The sequence below is a fragment of the Mustelus asterias genome, chromosome 13 (genome assembly GCF_964213995.1).
Source record: "Mustelus asterias chromosome 13, sMusAst1.hap1.1, whole genome shotgun sequence".
NCBI classification, from domain to species: Eukaryota; Metazoa; Chordata; class Chondrichthyes; order Carcharhiniformes; family Triakidae; genus Mustelus; species Mustelus asterias.
In genome coordinates, this window is record NC_135813.1 from 49,982,574 (window position 1) to 50,004,741 (window position 22,168).

At 47.0% G+C, this 22,168-nt stretch overlaps 1 protein-coding gene across 4 annotated transcripts in view; it reads right to left on the reverse strand.

Moving 5' to 3' along the window:
* Positions 1-22,168, reverse strand: part of fbxw5 (F-box and WD repeat domain containing 5) — a 296,735-nt gene that overhangs the window by 249,320 nt on the left and 25,247 nt on the right. For all 4 annotated transcript variants that reach the window (XM_078226724.1, XM_078226726.1, XM_078226725.1 and 1 more), the window contains exon 2: positions 21,194-21,410. In XM_078226724.1, the coding sequence (XP_078082850.1) occupies positions 21,194-21,386 (193 nt within the window). In that variant the 5' untranslated portion in view covers positions 21,387-21,410. The remainder of the gene's footprint in view (positions 1-21,193; positions 21,411-22,168) is intronic.

The window sequence follows — 22,168 nt, forward strand, 5'->3', positions numbered from 1 at the left end:
ACAAACCAATGCTGTCTATCACTAATATGTCCATTTGTTTCCAAATGTGAATAAATTCTGCCCCTAAGAATCTTTTCCAATAACTTCCCTACGACTGACGCAAGGTTCACGGGCCGATAATTTCCTGGATTATCCCTGCTGCCCTTCTTAAACAATGGAACAACATTGGCTATCGTCCAGTGCTCTGGAGCTTCACCTGTAGCCAATGAGAATACAAAGATTTCTGTCAAGGCCCCAGCAATTTCCACCATTGCCTCCCTCAGTACGCTGGAATAGATCCCATCAGGCTCTGAGGACTTATCTACTTTAATGCTTTTTAAGACGCCCAATACCTCCTTCTTTTTGATATCGACATGATCCAGAATATCTACACACCCTACCCTAGGCTCCTCATCCATCAAGTCCCTCTCTTTGATGAATACTGAGGCAAAGTATTAATTCAGTATGTCCCCCATTTGATCTGGTTCCATGCATTGATTCCCACCACTATCCTTGAGTGGACCAACCTTTTCCCTGGCTCCCCTCTTGCCCATTACATACAAAGAACAAAGAACAAAGAATAGTAGAGCACAGGAAACAGGCCCTTCGGCCCTCCAAGCCTGTGCTGCTCAATGGTCCAACTAGACCATTCATTTGTATGCCTCCATTCCCAGACTGCTCATGTGACTATCCAGGTAAGTCTTAAACGATGCCAGCGTGTCTGCCTCCACCACCCTACTTGGCAGCGCATTCCAGGCCCCCACCACTCTCTGTGTAAAAAATGTCCCTCTGATATCTGAGTCATATCTCACCCCTCTCACCTTGAGCCCGTGACCCCTCGTGATCGTCACCTCCGACCTGGGAAAAAGCTTCCCACTGTTCACCCTATCTATACCCTTCATAATTTTGTACACCTCTATTAGGTCTCCCCTCATTCTCCGTCTTTCCAGGGAGAACAAGCCCAGTTTACCCAATCTCTCCTCATAGCTAAGACCCTCCATACCAGGCAACATCCTGATAAACCTTCTCTGCACACTCTCTAAAGCCTCCACGTCCTTCTGGTAGTGCGGCGACCAGAACTGGACGCAGTACTCCAAATGTGGCCTAACCAGCGTTCTATACAGCTGCAGCATCAGACTCCAGCTTTTATACTCTATGCCCCGTCCTATAAAGGCAAGCATACCATATGCCTTCTTCACCACCTTCTCCACCTGTGCTGCCACCTTCAAGGATTTGTGGACTTGCACACCTAGGTCCCTCTGTGTTTCTATACTCTTGATGGCTCTGCCATTTATTGTATAACTCCCACCTACATTAGTTCTTCCAAAATGCATCACTTCGCATTTATCTGGATTAAATTCCATCTGCCATTTCTCCACCCAATTTTCCAGCCCATCTATATCCTGCTGTATTGCCCGACAATGCTCTTCGCTATCCGCAAGTCCAGCCATCTTCGTGTCATCCGCAAACTTGCTGATTACACCAGTCACACCTTCTTCCAAATCATTTATATATATATCACAAATAGCAGAGGCCCCAGTACAGAGCCCTGCGGAACACCACTGGTCACAGACCTCCAGCCGGAAAAAGACCCTTCGACTGCTACCCTCTGTCTCCTGTGGCCAAGCCAGTTTTCTACCCATCTAGCCACCTCTCCTTGAATCCCATGAGCCCTAACCTTCTTAACCAACCTGCCATGAGGGACTTTGTCAAATACCTTACTGAAATCCATATAGACGACATCCACAGCCCTTCCTTCGTCAACCGTTTTTGTCACTTCCTCAAAAAACACCACCAAATTTGTAAGGCACGACCTCCTTCTTACAAAACTATGCTGTCTGTCACTAATGAGATTGTTCCGTTCTAAATGCGCATACATTCTGTCTCTAAGAATTCTCTCCAACAACTTCCCGACCACGGACGTCAAGCTCACTGGCCTATAATTACCCGGGTTATCCCTGCTACCTTTCTTAAATAACGGTACCACATTCGCTATCCTCCAATCCTCAGGGACCTCACCTGTGTCCAATGAAGAGACAAAGATTTCCGTCAGAGGCCCAGCAATTACATCTCTCGTCTCCCTGAGCAGTCTAGGATAGATGCCATCAGGCCCTGGGGATTTGTCAGTTTTAATGTTACCTAAAAAACCTAACACTTCCTCCCTTGTAATGGAGATTCTCTCTAACGGGTCAACACCTCCCTCTGAGACACTCCCAGTCAACAATTCCCTCTCCTTTGTGAATACCGATACAAAGTATTCATTTAGGATCTCCCCTATTCCCTTGGGTTCTCAGCATAATTCCCCTCCTTTGTCCCTGAGAGGTCCGACTTTTTCCCTGACAACTCTTTTGTTCCTAACATATGAATAAAATGCCTTAGGATTCTCCTTAATCCTATCTGCCAAGAACATTTCGTGACCTCTTTTTGCCCTTCTGACTCCCAGTTTGAGTTCTTTCCTACTCTCTCTGTATTCCTCCAGAGCGCCATCTGTTTTCAGTTGCGTGGACCTAACAAAGAACAAAGAACAATACAGCACAGGAACAGGCCCTTCGGCCCTCCAAGCCCGTGCCGCTCCCTGGTCCAAACTAGACCATTCTTTTGTATCCCTCCATTCCCACTCCGTTCATATGGCTGTCTAGATAAGTCTTAAACGTTCCCAGTGTGTCCGCCTCCACCACCTTGCCTGGCAGCGCATTCCAGGCCCCCACCACCCTCTGTGTAAAATATGTCCTTCTGATATCTGTGTTAAACCTCCCCGCCTTCACCTTGAACCTATGACCCCTCGTGAACGTCACCACCGACCTGGGGAAAAGCTTCCCACCGTTCACCCTATCTATGCCTTTCATAATTTTATACACCTCTATTAAGTCTCCCCTCATCCTCCGTCTTTCCAGGGAGAACAACCCCAGTTTACCCAATCATTCCTCATAACTAAGCCCCTCCATACCAGGCAACATCCTGGTAAACCTCCTCTGTACTCTCTCCAAAGCCTCCACGTCCTTCTGGTAGTGTGGCAACCAGAACTGGACGCAGTGTTCCAAATGCAGCCGAACCAACGTTCTATACATCTGCAACATCAGACCCCAACTTTTATACTCTATGCCCCGTCCTATAAAGGCAAGCATGCCATATGCCTTCTTCACCACCTTCTCCACCTGTGACGTCACCTTCAAGGATCTGTGGACTTGCACACCCAGGTCCCTCTGCGTATCTACACCCTTTATGGTTCTGCCATTCATCGTATAGCTCCTCCCTACATTATTTCTACCAAAATGCATCACTTCGCATTTATCAGGATTGAACTCCATCTGCCATTTCTTTGCCCAAATTTCCAGCCTATCTATATCCTTCTGTAGCCTCTGACAATGTTCCTCACTATCTGCAAGTCCTGCCAATTTTGTGTCGTCCACAAACTTACTGATCACCCCAGTTACACCTTCTTCCAGATCGTTTATATAAATCACAAACAGCAGAGGTCCCAATACAGAGCCCTGCGGAACACCACTAGTCACAGGCCTCCAGCCGGAAAAAGACCCTTCCACTACCACCCTCTGTCTTCTGTGACCAAGATGTGGAGATGCCGGCGTTGGACTGGGGTAAACACAGTAAGAAGTTTAACTCGGCGTTGGACTGGGGTAAACACATTCTGTGACCAAGCCAGTTCTCCACCCATCTAGCCACCTCCCCCTTTATCCCATGAGATCCAACCTGTTTCACCAGCCTACCATGAGGGACTTTGTCAAACACTTTACTAAAGTCCATATAGATGACATCCACGGCCCTTCCCTCGTCAACCATTCTGGTCACTTCTTCAAAAAACTCCACCAGGTTAGTGAGGCATGACCTCCCTCTCACAAAACCATGCTGACTATCGTTAATGAGTTTATTCCTTTCTAAATGCGCATACATCCTATCTCTAAGAATCTTCTCCAACAACCTCCCTACCACGGACGTCAAGCTCACCGGCCTATAATTACCCGGGTTATCCTTCCTACCCTTCTTAAAGGATCCTGAGAGACAGGATTTATGATCATCTAGAGAAGTTTAGTATGATCAAAAGTAGTCAGCACGGCTTTGTCAGGGGCAGGTCGTGCCTTACGAGCCTGGTTGAGTTCTTTGAAAATGTGACCAAGCACATTGACGAAGGAAGAGCGGTGGATGTGGTCTATATGGACTTCAGCAAAGCGTTCGATAAGGTCCCCCATGCAAGACTTCTTGAGAAAGTGAGAGGGCATGGGATCCAAGGGGCTGTTGCCTTGTGGATCCAGAACTGGCTTGCCTGCAGAAGGCAGAGAGTGGCTGTGGAGGGGTCTTTCTCTGCATGGAGGTCAGTGACCAGTGGAGTGCCCCAGGGATCTGTTCTGGGACCCTTGCTGTTTGTCATTTTCATAAATGACCTGGATGAGGAAGTGGAGGGATGGGTTGGTAAGTTTGCTGACGACACCAAGGTAGGTGGTGTTGTGGATAGTTTGGAGGGATGTCAGAAGTTGCAGCGAGACATAGATAGAATGCAAGACTGGGCGGAGAAGTGGCAGATGGACTTCAACCCGGATAAGTGTGTAGTGATCCATTTTGGCAGATCCAATGGGATGGAGCAGCAGTATAAAATGAAGGGTACCATTCTTAGCAGTGTAGAGGATCAGAAGGACCTTGGGGTCCGGGTCCATAGGACTCTTAAATCGGCCTCGCAGGTGGAGGATGCGGTCAAGAAGGCGTATGGCGTACTAGCCTTCATTAATCGAGGGATTGAGTTTAGGAGTCGGGAGATAATGCTGCAGCTTTATAGGACCCTGGTTAGACCCCACTTGGAGTACTGCGCGCAGTTCTGGTCACCTCATTACAGGAAAGATGTTGAAGCCATTGAAAGGGTGCAGAGGAGATTTACAAGGATGTTGCCTGGATTGGGGGGCATGCCTTATGAGGATAGGTTGAGGGAGCTTGGTCTCTTCTCCCTGGAGAGACGAAGGATGAGAGGTGACCTGATAGAGGTTTACAAGATGTTGAGGGGTCTGGATAGGGTGGACTCTCAGAGGCTATTTCCAAGGGCTGAAATGGTTGCTACGAGAGGACACAGGTTTAAGGTGCTGGGGGGTAGGTACAGGGGGGATGTCAGGGGTAAGTTTTTCACTCAGAGGGTGGTGGGTGAGTGGAATCGGCTGACGTCGGTGGTGGTGGAGGCAAACTCGTTGGGGTCTTTTAAGAGACTTCTGGATGAGTACATGGGATTTAATGGGATTGAGGGCTATAGATAGGCCTAGAGGTGGGGATGTGATCGGCGCAACTTGTGGGCCGAAGGGCCTGTTTGTGCTGTGGCTTTCTATGTTCTATGTTCTATGTTCTAAATAACGGGACCACATTAGCTATCCTCCAATCCTCTGGGACCTCACCTGCGTCCAGTGACGAGACAAAGATTTGCGTCAGAGGCCCAGCGATTTCATCTCTCGTCTCCCTGAGCAACCTTGGATAGATTCCATCAGGCCCTGGGGATTTGTCAGTCTTTATATTCTCTAACAAACCTAACACTTCCTCCCTTGTAATGGAGATTTTCTCCAACGGTTCAACACTCCCCTCCGAGACACTCCCAGTCAACACATCCCTCTCCTTTGTGAATACCGACGCAAAGTATTCATTTAGGATCTCCCCTACTTCTTTGGGCTCCAAGCATAATTCCCCACTTTTGTCCCCGAGAGATCCGATTTTTTCCCTGACAACCCTTTTGTTCCTAACGTATGAATAAAATGCCTTGGGATTCTCCTTAATCCTGTCTGCCAAGGACATTTCGTGACCCCTTTTTGCCCTTCTAATTCCCCGTTTGAGTTCTTTCCTACTTTCTTTGTACTCCTCCAGAGTTCCCTCCGTTTTTAGCTGCCTGGACCTAACATACGCCTCTCTTTTCTTTTTGACCAGTCCCTCAATTTCCCTGGTTATCCACGGTTCTCGAATCCTACCCTTCCTATCCTTCTTTTTTACAGGCACATGCATGTCCTGTAGCCCTAACAACTGTTCCTTAAAAGACTCCCACATGCCAGATGTGGACTTACCCTCAAACAGCCTCTCCCAATCAAGAGCTGCCAATTTCTGCCTAATCCCACTAAAGTTAGCCTTCCCCCAATCCAACACCTTACCCTTGGGACACCACTCATCCTTTTCCATCACTATCCTAAAGCTAACAGAACTGTGGTCACTATTTGCCACATGTTCCCCTACCGAAACTTTGAAGACCTGACCGGGCTCATTCCCCAGTACTAGGTCCTGTATAGCCCCCTCTCTAGTCGGGCTATCTACATATTGTTCCAAAGAACCCTCCTGTACGCATTTTACAAATTCCTCCCCATTCAGAGTCCCAGCTCTCAGCGATTTCCAGTCTATACCAGGGAAATTGAAGTCTCCCACTACAACAACCCTATTTTTCCTGCACCTATCCAGTATCTCCTGACATATCTGTTCTTCCACTTCCCTTGGGCTGTTGGGGGGCCTGTAGTGTACTCCCAACATAGTGACTGCGCCCTTCCTGTTTCTAAGCTCCATCCAGAGTGACTCGTTACACGACCCCTCTGAATTGTCCTCCCTCTGCACCGCTGTAATATGCTCTCCAACTAATACTGCTACTCCCCCACCTCTTTTGGCCCCTCCTCTGTCTCGCCTAAAACACTTGTACCCCGGAATATTCAGCTGCCAGTCCTGTCCCTCTTTCAACCAAGTCTCTGTCACCGCAACCACATCCAAATTCCTCGTGAGCATTAAGGCCCTAAGTTCGTCTGTCTTACCTGCTACGCTCCTTGCATTGAAGTATAAGCACTCCAGACCTCCAGGCCCAGTGAGGTCATCCTCCCCCAGAGTGCTCTTCTTCTTTACCAGCCTTGTCCCAGCCCCAAGCTCGTCCCCAGCCTCTACACTTGTAGACCTTAAATTTTGATCCCCACCCCCCCGCCATACTAGTTTAAACCCCCCCGAACTGCACTAGCAAACCTCCCAGCCAGGATATTCGTGCCCTTCCAACTTAGTTGTGACCCGTCCTTCTTGTACAGGTGCCATCCTCTCCTGAAACCATAGATAGAACCATAGAAAGTTACAGCACAGAAACAGGCCTTTTGGCCCTTCTTGTCTGTGCCGAACCATTTTTTGCCTAGTCCCACTGACCTGCACTTGGACCATATCCCTCCACACTCCTCTCATCCATGAACCCGTCCAAGTTTTTCTTAAATGTTAAAAGTGACCCCGCATTTACCACTTTATCTGGCAGCTCATTCCACACTCCCACCACTCTCTGCGTGAAGAAGCCCCCCCTAATATTCCCTTTAAACTTTTCTCCTTTCACCCTTAACCCATGCCCTCTGGTTTTTTTCTCCCCTAGCCTCAGCGGAAAAAGCCTGCTTGCATTCACTCTATCTATACCCATCAAAATCTTATACACCTCTATCAAATCTCCCCTCAATCTTCTACGCTCCAGGGAATAAAGTCCCAACCTATTCAATCTCTCTCTGTAACTCAGCTTCTCAAGTCCCGGCAACATCCTTGTGAACCTTCTCTGCACTCTTTCAACCTTATTTACATCCTTCCTGTAACTAGGTGACCAAAACTGTACACAATACTCCAAATTCGGCCTCACCAATGCCTTATATTACCTTACCATAACACTCCAACTTTTATACTCGATACTCCGATTTATAAAGGCCAATGTACCAAAGGCACTCTTTACGACCCTATCCACCTGTGACGTCACTTTTAGGGAATTCTGTACCTGTATTCCCAGATCCCTCTGTTCAACTGCACTCTTCAGAGTCCTACCATTTGCCCTGTACGTTCTACTTTGGTTTGTCCTTCCAATGTGCAATATCTCACACTTGTCTGCGTTAAATTCCATTTGCCATTTGATAGCCCATTTTTCTAGTTGGTCCAAATCCCTCTGCAAGCTTTGAAAACCTTCCTCACTGTCCACTACACCTCCAATCTTTGTATCATCAGCAAACTTGCTGATCCAATTGACCATATTATCATCCAGATCATTGATATAGATGACAAACAACAATGGACCCAACACCGATCCCTGCGGCACACCACTAGTCACAAGCCTCCACTCAGAGAAGCAATCCTCCACAACCACTCTCTGGCTTCTTCATTTCTTCATTGAGCCAGTGTCTAATCCAATTTACTACCTCCCCATGTATACCTAGCGACTGAACCTTCCTAACTAACCTCCCATGAGGGACCTTATCAAAGGCCTTGCTGAAATCCAGGTAGACAACATCCACTGCCTTCCCTTCATCCACTTTCCTGGTAACCTCCTCGAAAAACTCTAATAGATTGGTCAAACATGTCCTACCACGCACAAAGCCATGTTGACTCTCCCTAATAAGTCCCTGTCTATCCAAATATTTGTAGAACCTTTCCCTTATCACACCTTCCAATAACTTTCCCACCACCGACGTCAAACTTACTGGCCTATAATTTCCCGGATTTCTTTTGGAACCTTTTTTAAACAACATGAGCCACCCTCCAATCATCCGGCACCTCCCCCGTGAATACTGACATTTTAAATATGTCTGCCAGGGCCCCTGCAAGTTCAACACTAGCTTCCCTCAAGGTCCGTGGTAATACCCCCTGTCCGGTCCTGGGGATTTATCCACTCTGATTTGCCTCAAGACAGCAAGCACCTCCTCCCCTTTGATCTGTAAAGGTTCCATGACCTCCCTACCTGTTTGCCCTATTTCCGTCGACTCCATGCCCGTTTCCTCAGTAAATACGGATGCAAAAAAACCATTTAGTATCTCCCCCATCTCTTTTGGTTCCATACACAGTCTACCACTCTGGTCTTCAAGAGGACCAATTTTATCCCTCACTATCCTTTTGCTCCTAACATACCTATAGAAGCTCTTTGGATTTTCCTTCACTCTGTCTGCCAAAGCAACCTCATGTCTTCTTTTAGCCCTCCTGATTTCCCTCTTGAGTAGCTTCTTGCACTTTTTATACTCCTCGAGCATCTGATGTGTTCCTTGCTGCCTGTACATTTCATACAACTCTCTCTTCCTCTTAATCAGTGTTACAATCTCCCTCGAGAACCAAGGTTCCTTATTCCTATTTACTTTGCCTTTAATCCTGACAGGAACATACAAACTCTGCACTCTCAAAATTTCTCCTTTGAAGGCCTCCCACTTTCCATTTACATCCTTACCAGAGAACAGCCTGTGCCAATCCACACTTCCCAGATCCCTTCTCATTTCATCAAATTTGGCCTTTTTCCAGTTCAGAACTTCAACCCGAGGGCCAGATCTATCCTTATCCATGATCAGGTTGAAACTAATGGCATTATGATCACTGGATCCAAAGTGTTCCCTCACACTCACATTCATCACCTGCCCTAACTCATTTCCCAATAGGAGATCCAATATCGCATCCCCTCTAGTTGGCACCTCTATATACTGATGTAGAAAATTCTCCTGAACACATTTTACAAACTCTACCCCATCTAAACCTTTAACAGAAACCTTCCCATTGATCTAGGAAAATGACGCCCTCCCTCCTGGACCAGTCCTTTAGCCAAGCATTCAATTGTCCTAACTCCCTATTCTTAGCCTCACTGGCACGAGGCATTGGGAGCAGCCCAGAGATGGCCACCCTGAAGGCCCTACTTTTTAGTCTATTTCCCAACTCCCTGAATTGCTCTCGTAGGATCCCCCTGCTCTTCCTATCTACGTCATTTGCACCAATGTGTACAATGACATCCGTTTCTTTATCTTCCCCTTTTAAGATGCCTCCTATCCGCTCGGTGACATCCATTACCCCAGCACCAGGTAGGCAGACTACCATCCTGGAGTCCCGTTCGCACCCACAGAATCGCCTGTCTGTGCCTCTAACCGACGCATCCCCCACCACTATTGCTCTCCTAACCCCTCTCTTTCCTTTCCGGGCTACAGAGCCTGACTCTGTGCCAGTGACCTGGTCACTGTGGCTTACCCCTAGAGGGTCATCCTCCTCCACACTATCCAAAACAATATACTTGTTTTGGAGTGGGACAACCACAGGTGACCCATCCACTAATTGCTCACTCCCCTCCCCTCTCACACCTGTCGCCGAGCCCTTCCTATTATGAGAGACAGCCACTGGAGTACTCTCTGGTACGTTACCCTTCTGACCTTTACTCCTCCTAACTGTGACCCACGTGTCTTCCTCCCGATGCCCCGGTGTAACTAGTTCCCTATAACTCATGTCAATTATTCTCTCATTCTCCCTGACTAGACCAAGGTCAGCAATCTGCAGCTCCAGTTCCGTGACGCGGTCCCTCAGGAGCTGCAGTTCCAAGCACCTGGCGCAAATGTGGTCCTCCGGGAGGCTAGGTGTTTCCAGGAACTCCCACATCCCACATCGGAAGCACCTAACTGGCCTATCACTCATAGTTACCCTTATCCTATATAGGTTTGGATAAAAATAACTTACCTTGCCTCGCCCTGTCCCCCGAAGCCCTGTGAGCCAAAGCCCTGACAGCTTTCACTCAGCTTCCCACTCACTACACTGCCCGCTCCCGATGCTGCCCGCTGTATACTGCAGCCTACCTTTTATACTTTGCGCGCTTAAAAACCCCTTCCCAGACTCCTTAGCAGCCCACTTCCAGTTTTCACTTTAAACTTAAGAAAAATACTACTACAAAAGTAAAGGCCAAAAAAAAACACAAACTAACTGACTAATTAAATAAATAAATAATTCAATCAATCTCTCACCAGCACTCCTGCCTCCAATCACTCCCTCTCTGCTTGCTCCAGTGGAACAATGAGGGGGAACCTCCCAGGTAACTGACTTTTAAAGTTAAATTAAAAACCCTTCCCAGACTCCTTAAGCAGCCCACTTCCGGTTTTCACTTTAAACTTAAGAAAAATACTACTACAAAAGTAAAGGCCAAAAAAAACACACTAACTGACTAAATAAGTAAATAAATAATTCAATCAATCTCTCACCAGCACTCCTGCCTCCAATCACTCTCTCTCTGCTTGCTCCAGTGGAACAATGCTCCAGTGGAACAACGTACGCCTCTCTTTTCTTTTTGATCAGATCCTCAATTTCCCTGGTTATCCACGGCTCTCGAATCCTACCTTTCCTATCCTTCCTTTTTACAGGCACATGCCTGTCCTGCAGTCCTATCAACTGCTCCTTAAAAGACTCCCACATGCCAGACGTGGACTTACCCTCGAACAGCCTCTCCCAATCAATGGCCACCAATTCCTGCCTAATCCGGCTATAGTTAGCCTTCCCCCAATTTAGCACCCTACCCTTAGGACAACACTCGTCCTTGTCCATTACTATCCTAAAGTTAACAGAGTTATGGTCACTATTTGCCACATGTTCCCCTACCGAGACTTTGACGACCTGACCGGTCTCATTTCCCAGAACTAGATCCAGTATAGCCCCCTCTCTAGTTGGGCTATCTACATACTGTTCCAAAGAACCTTCCAGTATGCATTTTACAAATTCCTCCCCGTCCAGACCCCCAGCCCTAAGCACTTTCCAGTCTATACCAGGGAAATTGAAGTCTCCCACTACAACAACCCTATTTTTTCTGCACCTATCCAGAATCTCCTGACATATCCTTTCCTCCACTTCCCGTGGGCTGTTGGGTGGTCTGTAGTACACCCCCAGCATAGTGACTGCACCCTTCCTGTTTCTGAGTTCCACCCACAGCGACTCAGTACATGACCCCTCTAAGTTGTCTACCCTCTGCACCGCGGTAATATGCTCCTTAACTAATATTGCTACTCCCCCACCTTTTTTAGCCCCTCCTCTGTCTCGCCTAAAACACTTATACCCCGGAATATTCAGCTGCCAGTCCTGTCCTTCTTTTAACCAAGTTTCCGTCACTGCAACCACATCCAAATTCCGCGTAAGCATTAAGGCCCTAAGTTCGTCTGTCTTAGCCGCTACGCTCCTCGCATTGAAGCAGATGCACTCCAGACCTTGAGGCCCACTCAGGTCATCCTGCTCCAGAATGCTCTTCTTCTTAGCTAGCCTTGCCCTGGCCCCCAGCTCGACCCCAGCCTCAGTACTTACTGACCTACTGTTTTGATCCCCACCCCCCTGCCACACTAGTTTAAACCCTGCCGAAACACTCTAGCAAAACTCCCAGCCAGGATATTTGTGCCCTCCCAGTTAAGGTGTAACCCATCCTTTCCGTACAGGTGCCATCCTCTCATGAAGACTTCCCAATGATCTATGAATTTAAAACCCTCCCTCTTGCACCAGTCCTTTAGCCACGTGTTCAATTGTAGAATCTCCCTGTTCCTGGCCTCACTTGCACTAGGCACTGGGAGCAGTCCAGAGATTGCTACCCGAGAGGCCTTATTTTTAGCCTAGCACCCATCTCCCTGAATTGCTCTCGTATGACCCCCCTGCTCTTTCTACCTACGTCATTTTCACCAATGTGTACAATTACATCTGTTTGATTACCTTCCCTTTTTAATATGCTTCCTACCCTCTCGGAGACATCCAGTACCCCGGCACCAGGGAGGCAGACTACTATCGTGGAGTCTCGTTCGCGCCCGCAGAACAGTCTGTCCGTGCCTCTAACCATCGCATCCCCCACCACTATTTCTCTCCTAATCTCCTTCTTTCCCTTCTGGGCCTCTGAGCCTGTCTCTGTGCAGGCGATCTGGTCTTCGTGGCTTACCCCTGGAGGGTCATCCCCCTCCACAGAATCCAAAACAATATACCTGTTTTGGAGGGCAACCACAGGGGATCCCTCCACTGACTGCTCACTCCCTTCCCCTCTCCTATCTGTTGCCCAGCCCTTACTATCATGGGAGACTGCCACTGGGGTACTTTCTGGTACATCACCCTTCTGACTTTTACCCTTCCTAACTGTGACCCACTTGTCTTCCTTCTGAGGCCCCGGTGTGACTACCTGCTTATAAATTCTATCTATTATTTTCTCATTGTCCCTGACTAAACTGAGGTCATCGAGCCGCAGCTCCAGCTCCCTTACACGGTCCCTCAGGAGTTGCAGTTCCATGCACCTGGCACAGATATGGACCTCCGGGAGGCAAGTCGTTTCCAGGAACTCCCACATCCCACACCGAATGCAGCAAACTGGCCTCTCACTCATACCTGCCATTTCCTTTATAGTTTTGGGAAAAAAACAACAACCTTCCTTGCCTCCGCCTGTTTTCACCAAAGCCCTGTGAGCCAAAGCCCTTATAGCTCTCACTCTGCTTCTTGCTCACTCCACTGCCCGCTCAAAAGTGCGGCCTGCTTTTAAACCCACCAAAAACCTTCCCAGGCCTCTCCTGGGCCTACTTTCGGTTTCGGAAAAAACCTCCGATTTTAAACCCAAAAATCACTGAAAAATAAATAAATAAATAAAGTCTAGAAACAAACTCTCTTACCCTCAGCCTGCTCCTGTGGAACAATGAGGCTGAAACCTCCAAGGTAAGCCCTTTTTAAACCCACCAAAAACCTTCCCAGGCAGCTCCTGGGCCTACTTCCGGTAGACATATAAAATGCCTTAGGATTTTCCTTAATCCTGTTTGCCAAGGACTTTTCATGACTCCTTTTAGCCCTCCTAGCTCCTTCCTTAAGTTCCTTCCTACGTTCTTTTTATTCTTCAAGGGCTTCATCTGTCCGAACGCTTTTAGACTTTAAGAATGCTTCCTTTTTCTTTTTGACAAGGCTCATAATACACCTCGTTATTCAGGGTTCCCGATACTTGCCACACTTGTCCTTCATCCTCACAGGTGCATACCGGCCCTGAATTCCAATCAACTGACATTTGAAAGACTCCTACATGTCGGATGTTGATTTACCCTCAAACTGCCTCCCCCAATCTGCACTTTCCAGATCCTGCCTAATGTTGTTGTAGTCTTCTTCCAACTTAACACCTTTGCCCGATGACCACACTTGTCCTTATCCACAAGCACCTTAAAACTTTTGGAATTATGATTACTATTCCCAAAATGCTCTCCTGCTGAAACTTCAATCACCTGGCCGGGCTCATTCCCCAACACCAGGTTTTATATGGCTCCTTCCCAAGCTAGGCTATTTACATACTGTTTCAAGAAATCCTCCTGGACGCTCCTTACAAATTCTGCCCCATCCAAGCCCCTAGCAGTAAATGAGTCCCAGTCAATATAGTGAAAGTTAAAATCACCCACCACAACAATGTTTTTGCATCATTCCAAAATCCAAATCTGTCTGCATTTCTGCTCCTCTATCTCCTGCTGGCTGTTGGGAGGCCTGTAAAAAACCCCCAACATTGTGACTGCACCCTTCCAGTTCCTGAGCTGTACCCATATTGCCTTGCTGCCTGAACCCTCCGAGGTGTCCTCCCTCAGTACAGCTCTGATATTCTCCTTAATCAGTAATGCAACTCCCCCACCCCTTTTACATCCCCCTCCATCCTGCCTGAAGAATCGAAATCCTGGAATGTTTAGCTGCCAATCTTGTCCCTCTTTCAACTAAGTCTCTGTAATAGTAACATCATAGTTCCAAGTGCTAACCCTGAGGAACTCCAGCATTGTTGGATATGAAGTTAGCTGTGTGCCAGGAAACAGATCCATAGAATCATAGAAACCCTACAATGCAGAAGGAAGCCATTCGGCCCATCGAGTCTGCACCGACCACAATCCCACCCAGGCCCTACCCCCATATCCCTACATATTTACCCGCTAATCTCTCTAATTTGCGCATCTCAGGACTCTTAAGGGGCAATTTTTAGCATGGCCAATCAACCTATCCCGCACATCTTTGGACTGTGGGAGGAAACCGGAGCACCCGGAGGAAACCCACGCAGACACGGGGAGAATGTGCAAACTCCACACAGACAGTGCCCCAAGCTGGGAATCGAACCCAGGTCCCTGGAGCTGTGAAGCAGCAGTGCTAACCACTGTGCTACCGTGCCGCCCATGGTGAACAATTATTTTGCAGACTGGCCCCTCAGCTGTATACCCTCGAACGAGTTTAATGAAAAGACTGAGTGGAATTGACATTTGCTGACAGGACAAAGGTTAGAAAGTAAAGTGTGTGCAGCCCTGAAAGAGGTTGCAGAGGGATATGTACAGGTTAAGTGATTGGATAAAAGGTGGAAAATGGCATACAATGTGGAAAAGTGGGAAATTAGCAACTTTGGTAAGAGTTGAAAAGCTGAATATTTTTGAAAGGTAAGAGACTATTCAGTAATGGCATTGAGAGGGCTTTGGGTACCTTGTGCATGAATCACAGAAATGGAGATAACTTTTAAAATATGCACACAGATTGATTTGAGATTAACATTCTAAAAGCCTCCAATCATGTGAGCTCCTCCTGAAAACCATGTTGGCTCTTTGTCGAGATGTTTGAACAATCTCCCATTTTCAGAATGTTTACTTTAGTACAGTGAGTAATTAGGAAAGCAAATGGTTTGTTTGCCTTTACTGGAAGGACCTTGGAGTATTGCAGTCAGGAAGTCTTGCTGAAATTATACAGTGCTTTTGCAGATCACCCCTGGAGTACTGTGCACAATATGTAGATAGTCCAACTAGGGAAGGGGCCGTACTGGGCCTGGGCCTCGAAAATGAGCCCAGCCCAGGTCGACTTTTCAGTACGGGTGCAGTTTGGGAACAATGACCACAATTCAGTAAGCTTTAAGGTACTGATGGATAAAGATAAGTGCAGTCCTCAGGTGAAGGTGCTAAATTGGGGGAAGGCTAATTACAACAATATGAGGCCGGAACTGAAGAATGTAGATTGGGGGCAGGTGTTTGGGGGCAAATCAACATCTGGCATGTGGGAGGTTTTCAAGTGTAAGTTGATAGGAATTCAGGACCGGCACATTCCTGTAAGGATGAAGGATAAGTATGGCAAGATTCGGGAACCTTGGATAACGAGAGATATTGTGAGCTTAATCAAAAAGGAAAAGGAAGCATTTGTCAAGGCTAGGAGGCTGGGAACACATGAAGCAAGTGTGGAATACAAGGAAAGTAGAAAGAAACTTAAGCAAGGAGTCAGGAGGGCGAAAAGGGGTCACGAGTAGTCATTAGCTAGCATTAAGGAAAATCCCAAGATTCTTTATACACAGGGGCGGCACAGTAGCACAGTGGGGGCGGCACGGTAGCACAATGGTTAGCACTGCTGCTTCACAGCTCCAGGGACCTGGGTTCGATTCCTGCCTCGGGTCACTGTGTGGAGTTTGCACATTCTCCTCGTGTCTGCGTGGGTTTCCTCCGGGTGCTCCGGTTTCCTCCCACAGTCCAAAGATGTGCGGGTTAGGTTGATTGGCCATGCTAAAGATTGCCCCTTAGTGTCCTGAGATGTGTAGGTGAGAGGGATTAGCAGGTAGGATATGGGGGTAGGGTCTGGGTGGGATTGTGGTCGGTGCAGACTCGATGGGCCGAATGGCCTCTTTCTGCACTGTATGGTTTCTATGATTTCTATGATATATAAAGAACAAGAAGGCAGCCAGGGAGAGGGTTGGCCCACTCAAGGACAGGGGAGGGAATCTATGTTTGGAGCCAGAGGAAATGGGCGAGGTATTAAATGAGTACTTTGTATCAGTATTCACCAAAGAGAAGGACTTGGTGGATGATGAGTCGAGGAAGGGTGTGTAGATAGTTTGGGTCATGTTGAGATCAAAAAGGAGGTATTGGGGGTCTTGACAAACATTAAGGTAGACAAGTCCCCAGGGCCTAATGGTATGTACCCCAGAATACAGAGAGAGGCAAGGGAGGAAATTGCTGGGGACTTGAGAGAAATCTTTGTATCCTCACTGGCTACAGGGGAGGTCAACACAGTAAGAAGTTTAACAACACCAGGTTAAAGTCCAACAGGTTTATTTGGTAGCAAAAGCCACACAAGCTTTCGGAGCTCCAAGCCCCTTCTTCAGGTGAGTCACTTGTGTGGCTTTTGCTACCAAATAAACCTGTTGGACTTTAACCTGGTGTTGTTAAACTTCTTACTGTGTTTACCCCAGTCCAACACCGGCATCTCCACATCATGACTACAGGGGAGGTCCCAGAGGATTGGACAATAGCCAATGTTGTTCCTTTGTTTAAGAAGGGTAGAACATAGAACATAGAACATTACAGCGCAGTACAGGCCCTTCGGCCCTCGATGTTGCGCCGACCAGTGAAACCAATTTAAAGCCCCTCTAATCTACACTATTCCAATATCATCCATATGTTTATCCAATAACCACTTGAACGCTCTCAACGTTGACGAGTCCACCACTGCTGCAGGCAGGGCATTCCACGCCCTTACTACTCTCTGAGTAAAGAACCCACCTCTAACATCTGTCCTATATCTCTCACCCCTCAATTTAAAGCTATGTCCCCTCATGCCAGCCAACACCATCCGAGGAAAAAGGCTCTCACTATCCACCCTATCTAATCCTCTGATCATCTTGTATGCCTCTATTAAGTCACCTCTTAACCTTCTTCTCTCTCACGAAAACAACCTCAAGCCCCTCAGCCTTTCCTCATACGATTTTCCCACAATACCAGGCAACATCCTGGTAAATCTCCTCTGCACCCTTTCCAACACTTCCACATCTTTCCTATAATGCAGCGACCAGAACTGTACGCAATACTCCAAATGCGGCCGCACCAGAGTTTTGTACAGTTGCAGCATGACCCCCTGGCTCCGAAACTCAATCCCTCTACCAATAAAAGCTAACACACCGTACGCCTTCTTAACAACCCTATCAACCTGGGTGCCAACTTTCAGGGATCTATGCACATGGACACCCAGATCCCTCTGTTCATCCACACTACCAAGTAGCTTACCATTAGCCCAGTACTCTGTATTCCTGTTACTCCTTCCAAAGTGAATCACCTCACACTTTTCCGCATTAAACTCCATTTGCCACCTCTCAGCCCAGCTCTGCAGCTTATCTATGTCCCTCTGTAACCTGCCACTTCCCTCCGCACTGTCTACAACTCCACCGACTTTAGTGTCATCCGCAAATTTACTAATCCATCCTTCCACGCCCTCATCCAAGTCATGAATAAAAATGACAAACAGCAGTGGCCCCAAAACAGATCCTTGCGGTACACCACTAGTAACTGAACTCCAGGATGAATATTTCCCATCAACCACCACCCTCTGTTTTCTTACAGCTAGCCAATTCCTGATCCAAACCACTAAATCACCCTCAATCCCATGTGTCCGTATTTTCTGCAAAAGCTTACCATGGGGAACCTTATCAAACGCTTTGCTGAAATCCATATACACCACATCAACCGCTTTACCCTCATCCACCTCTTTGGTCACCTTCTCAAAGAACTCAATAAGGTTTGTGAGGCACGACCTACCCTTCACAAAACCGTGCTGACTATCCCTAATCAAATTATTCCTTTCTAGATGATTATAAATCCTATCTCTTATAATCCTTTCCAAAACTTTGCCCACAACAGAAGTAAGGCTCACCGGTCTATAATTACCAGGGTTGTCCCTACTCCCCTTCTTGAACAAGGGGACAACATTTGCTATCCTCCAGTCTTCTGGCACTGTTCCTGTAGACAATGACGACACAAAGATCAAAGCCAAAGGCTCTGCAATCTCCTCTCTAGCCTCCCAGAGAATCCTAGGATAAATTCCATCCGGCCCAGGGGACTTATCAATTTTTACCCTTTCCAGAATTGCTAACACCTCCTCCTTATGAACATCAATCCCATCCAGTCCAACAGCCTGCATCTCAGTACTCCCCTCAACAACACTGTCCCTCTCCAGTGTAAATACCGACGAAAAATATTCATTTAGTGCCTCTCCTATCTCTTCAGACTCCACGCACAACTTCCCACTCCTGTCCTTGACTGGCCCTAATCTTACCCTAGTCATTCTTTTACTCCTGACATGCCTATAGAAAGTTTTAGGGTTTTCTTTGATCCTACCTGCCAAAGACCTCTCATGTCCCCTCCTGGCTCTTCTTAATTCTTTCTTTAGGTCCTTCCTGGCTAACTTGTAACTCTCAAGTGCCCTAACTGAGCCTTCACGTCTCATCTTAACATAAGTCTCCTTCTTCCTCTTCACAAGAGATTCAACCTCCTTAGTAAACCACGGTTCCCTCACACGACTGCTTCCTCCCTGCCTGACAGGTACATATTTATCAAGGACGCATAGTAGCTGTTCCTTGAACAAGTTCCACATTACAATTGTGCCCATCCCCTGCAGTTTCCTTCCCCAACCTATGCCAGCTAAATCTCGCCTAATCGCATCATAATTTCCTTTCCCCCAGCTATAGCTCTTGCCCTTTGGTATGTACCTATCCTTTTCCATTGCTAAAGTAAACGTAATCGAATTGTGGTCACTGTCACCAAAGTGCTCACCTACCTCCAAATCTAACACCTGGCCTGGTTCATTACCCAGTACCAAATCCAATGTGGCCTCGCCTCTTGTTGGTCTATCTACATACTGCGTCAGGAAGCCTTCCTGCGCACACTGGACAAAAACTGACCCCTCTAAAGTACTCGAACTATAGCTTTTCCAGTCAATATTTGTAAAGTTAAAGTTCCCCAGTACAACTACCCTGTTACTTTCGCTCCTATCCAGAATCATCTTTGCAATCTTCGCTCCTATCCAGAATCATCTTTGCAATCTTCGCTCCTATCCAGAATCATCTTTGCAATCTTGAAGTGTTCAATTCTGGTCGCCACACTACAAGAAGGATGTGGAGGCTTTGGAGAGGGTATACAAAAGATTTACCAGGATGTTGCCTGGTATGGAGGGCATTAGCTATGAGGAGATCTGGAGAAACTTGGTTTGTTCTCACTGGAAAGACAGAGGTTGAGGGGCAACCTGATAGAAGTCTACAACCCCGCTACTTTCTCAGAAGACTACGGAAACTTGGCACATTAGCTACGACTCTCACCAACCTTTACAGATGCACCATAGAAAGCATTCTTTCTGGTTGTATCACAGCTTGGTATGGCTCCTGCTGTGCCCAAGACTGCAGGAAACTACAAAAGATCGTGAATGTAGCCCAATCCATTGGCCTGGGCATTGAGTTTAAAAATTGGCAAGTCATGTTGCAGCTTTATAGAACCTTAGTTAGGCCGCACTTGGAATATAGTGTTCAATTCTGGTCGCCACACTACCAGAAGGATGTGGAGGCTTTGGAGAGGGTACAGAAAAGATTTACCAGGATGTTGCCTGGTATGGAGAGCATGAGCTATGATCACGCAAACCATCCTCCCATCCATTGACTCTGTCTACACTTCCCACTGCCACGGCAAAGCAGCCAGCATAGTTAAAGGCCCCACCACCCCAGACAGTCTCTCTTCCACCACCTTCCGTCAGGAAAAAGATACAAAAGTCTGAGGTCACATACCAACCGACTCAAGAACAGCTTCTTCCCTGCTGGCATCAGATTTTTGAATTAAGTTGATCTTTCTCTACACCTTAGCTATGACTGTAACACTGCATTCTGCACTCTCTCTTTTCTATGAACGGTATGCTTTTTCTGTATAGCACGCAAGAAACAATACTTTTCACTTTATGCTAATACATGTGACAATAAGAAATCAAATCAAATGAAAAACAAGATTATGAGGAGCATGGACAGGCGGATAGTCGGAAGCTTTTTCCCAGGATGGAAGAGTCAATTACTAGGGGGCATAAGTTTAAGGTGTGAGGGGCAAGGTTCAAAGGAGATGTACGAGGCAAGTAGTGGGTGCCTGGAACTCGCTACCGGGGAAGGTAATGGAAGCAGATACGATAGTGACTTTTAAGGGGTGTCTTGACAAAGTAAGAAGTCTTACACCAGGTTAAAGTCCAACAGGTTTATTTGGTAGCACAAGCTTTCAGAGCATTGATCCTTCTTCAGGTGAGTGAAGAGTAGGAGCAACGCTCCAAAAGCTTGTGCTACCAAATAACCCTGTTGGACTTTAACCTGGTGTTGTGAGACTTCTTACTGTGCTTACCCCAGTCCAACGCCAGCATCTCCACATCATGTCTTGACAAATAGAGGAATAGAATTGGAATAGAGTGATATGGTCCTCGGAAGCGTAGGGGGTTTTAGGTCAGTCGGGCAGTAGTTGGTGCAGAGTTGCAGGGCCGAAGGGCCTGTTCCTGTGTGTAATTTTCTTTGTTCTTTGTTTTAGTCTCCTTACCCAAGGAAGAATATTCTTGCCTGAAGGGGAATGTTAAAAGTAATCACATTGAATGATTAAACAGGCTCAGGGCAGCATACGGCTCACTCCTGCTCTGAAGTAAAGTTCTTAGCAGTTAATGAAATGCAGAGGCAGAAAGCTATGCAGAGACAAACCTGGATGGCGAGGGACTGATCGATTCACATTGTAGTAACGATAAAAGAGATCCTTCCACAGAAATTCATCGCGGGACACTCCGTACCATTGTCTGCAGGTGGTGCCAGCAGCAAGGACATCCTGGTGTTCCAGTTTCAGGAAGACTTCAAGAAGGATGGTGTCAGGCAATCGGGGATGGCCCCCTCCATCCATCCTACCATTCTGAGCTCATGGGCACTGAATAAAAAAAACACCATGAAAGAATGAAGCAGCAAGATATTGTTTCAGGAAGGGGCTACGTGATGCTGAGGGACTGACAAACCTTTGGTCTCACTCAGGTTCCTCCAGAAGCCCTTGCAAGTTTCAATAAAATTGTTCAGGGATTTGGCAACATTACTAATATTTTACTGATTGTACAAATCTGACAAAATGACGAGGAAGGGATTCAATCTACATTTAATCTACACTGAAACCCATTGTTGCAGAGTGTTCAACCTATCTATGCCCCTCATAAGTTTATAAACTTCTATCAAGTCGCTCCTCAGCCTCTGTCTTTCCAGGGAGAACAACCCTAGTTTATTCAATCTCTCTTCATAGCTAATACCCTCCATACCAGGCAACATCCTGGTAAACCTTTTCTGTACTCCCTCCAAAGCTTCCATGTCCTTCTGGTAGTGGGATGTGCAGAATTGGACACAGTATTTCGGCCAATGAAGGCAAACATGCCAAATGCTTTCTTTTCACTTTCTTTTCACCTTTTCCACCTGTGCTTCCACTTTGAAGGATCTGTGGACCTTTACTCCCAGATCTCTCTGTGTGCCTATGCTCCTGATGGTTCTGCCATTTATTTTATAGTTTCCACCTGAATTGGATCTTCCAAAATGCATCACCACGCATTTGTCCGGATTAAATTCTATCTGCCATTTCTCCGCCCAATTTTCCAGTCTATCTATATCCTGCTGCATTCTCTGACAATCTTCATCACTATCCGCAAC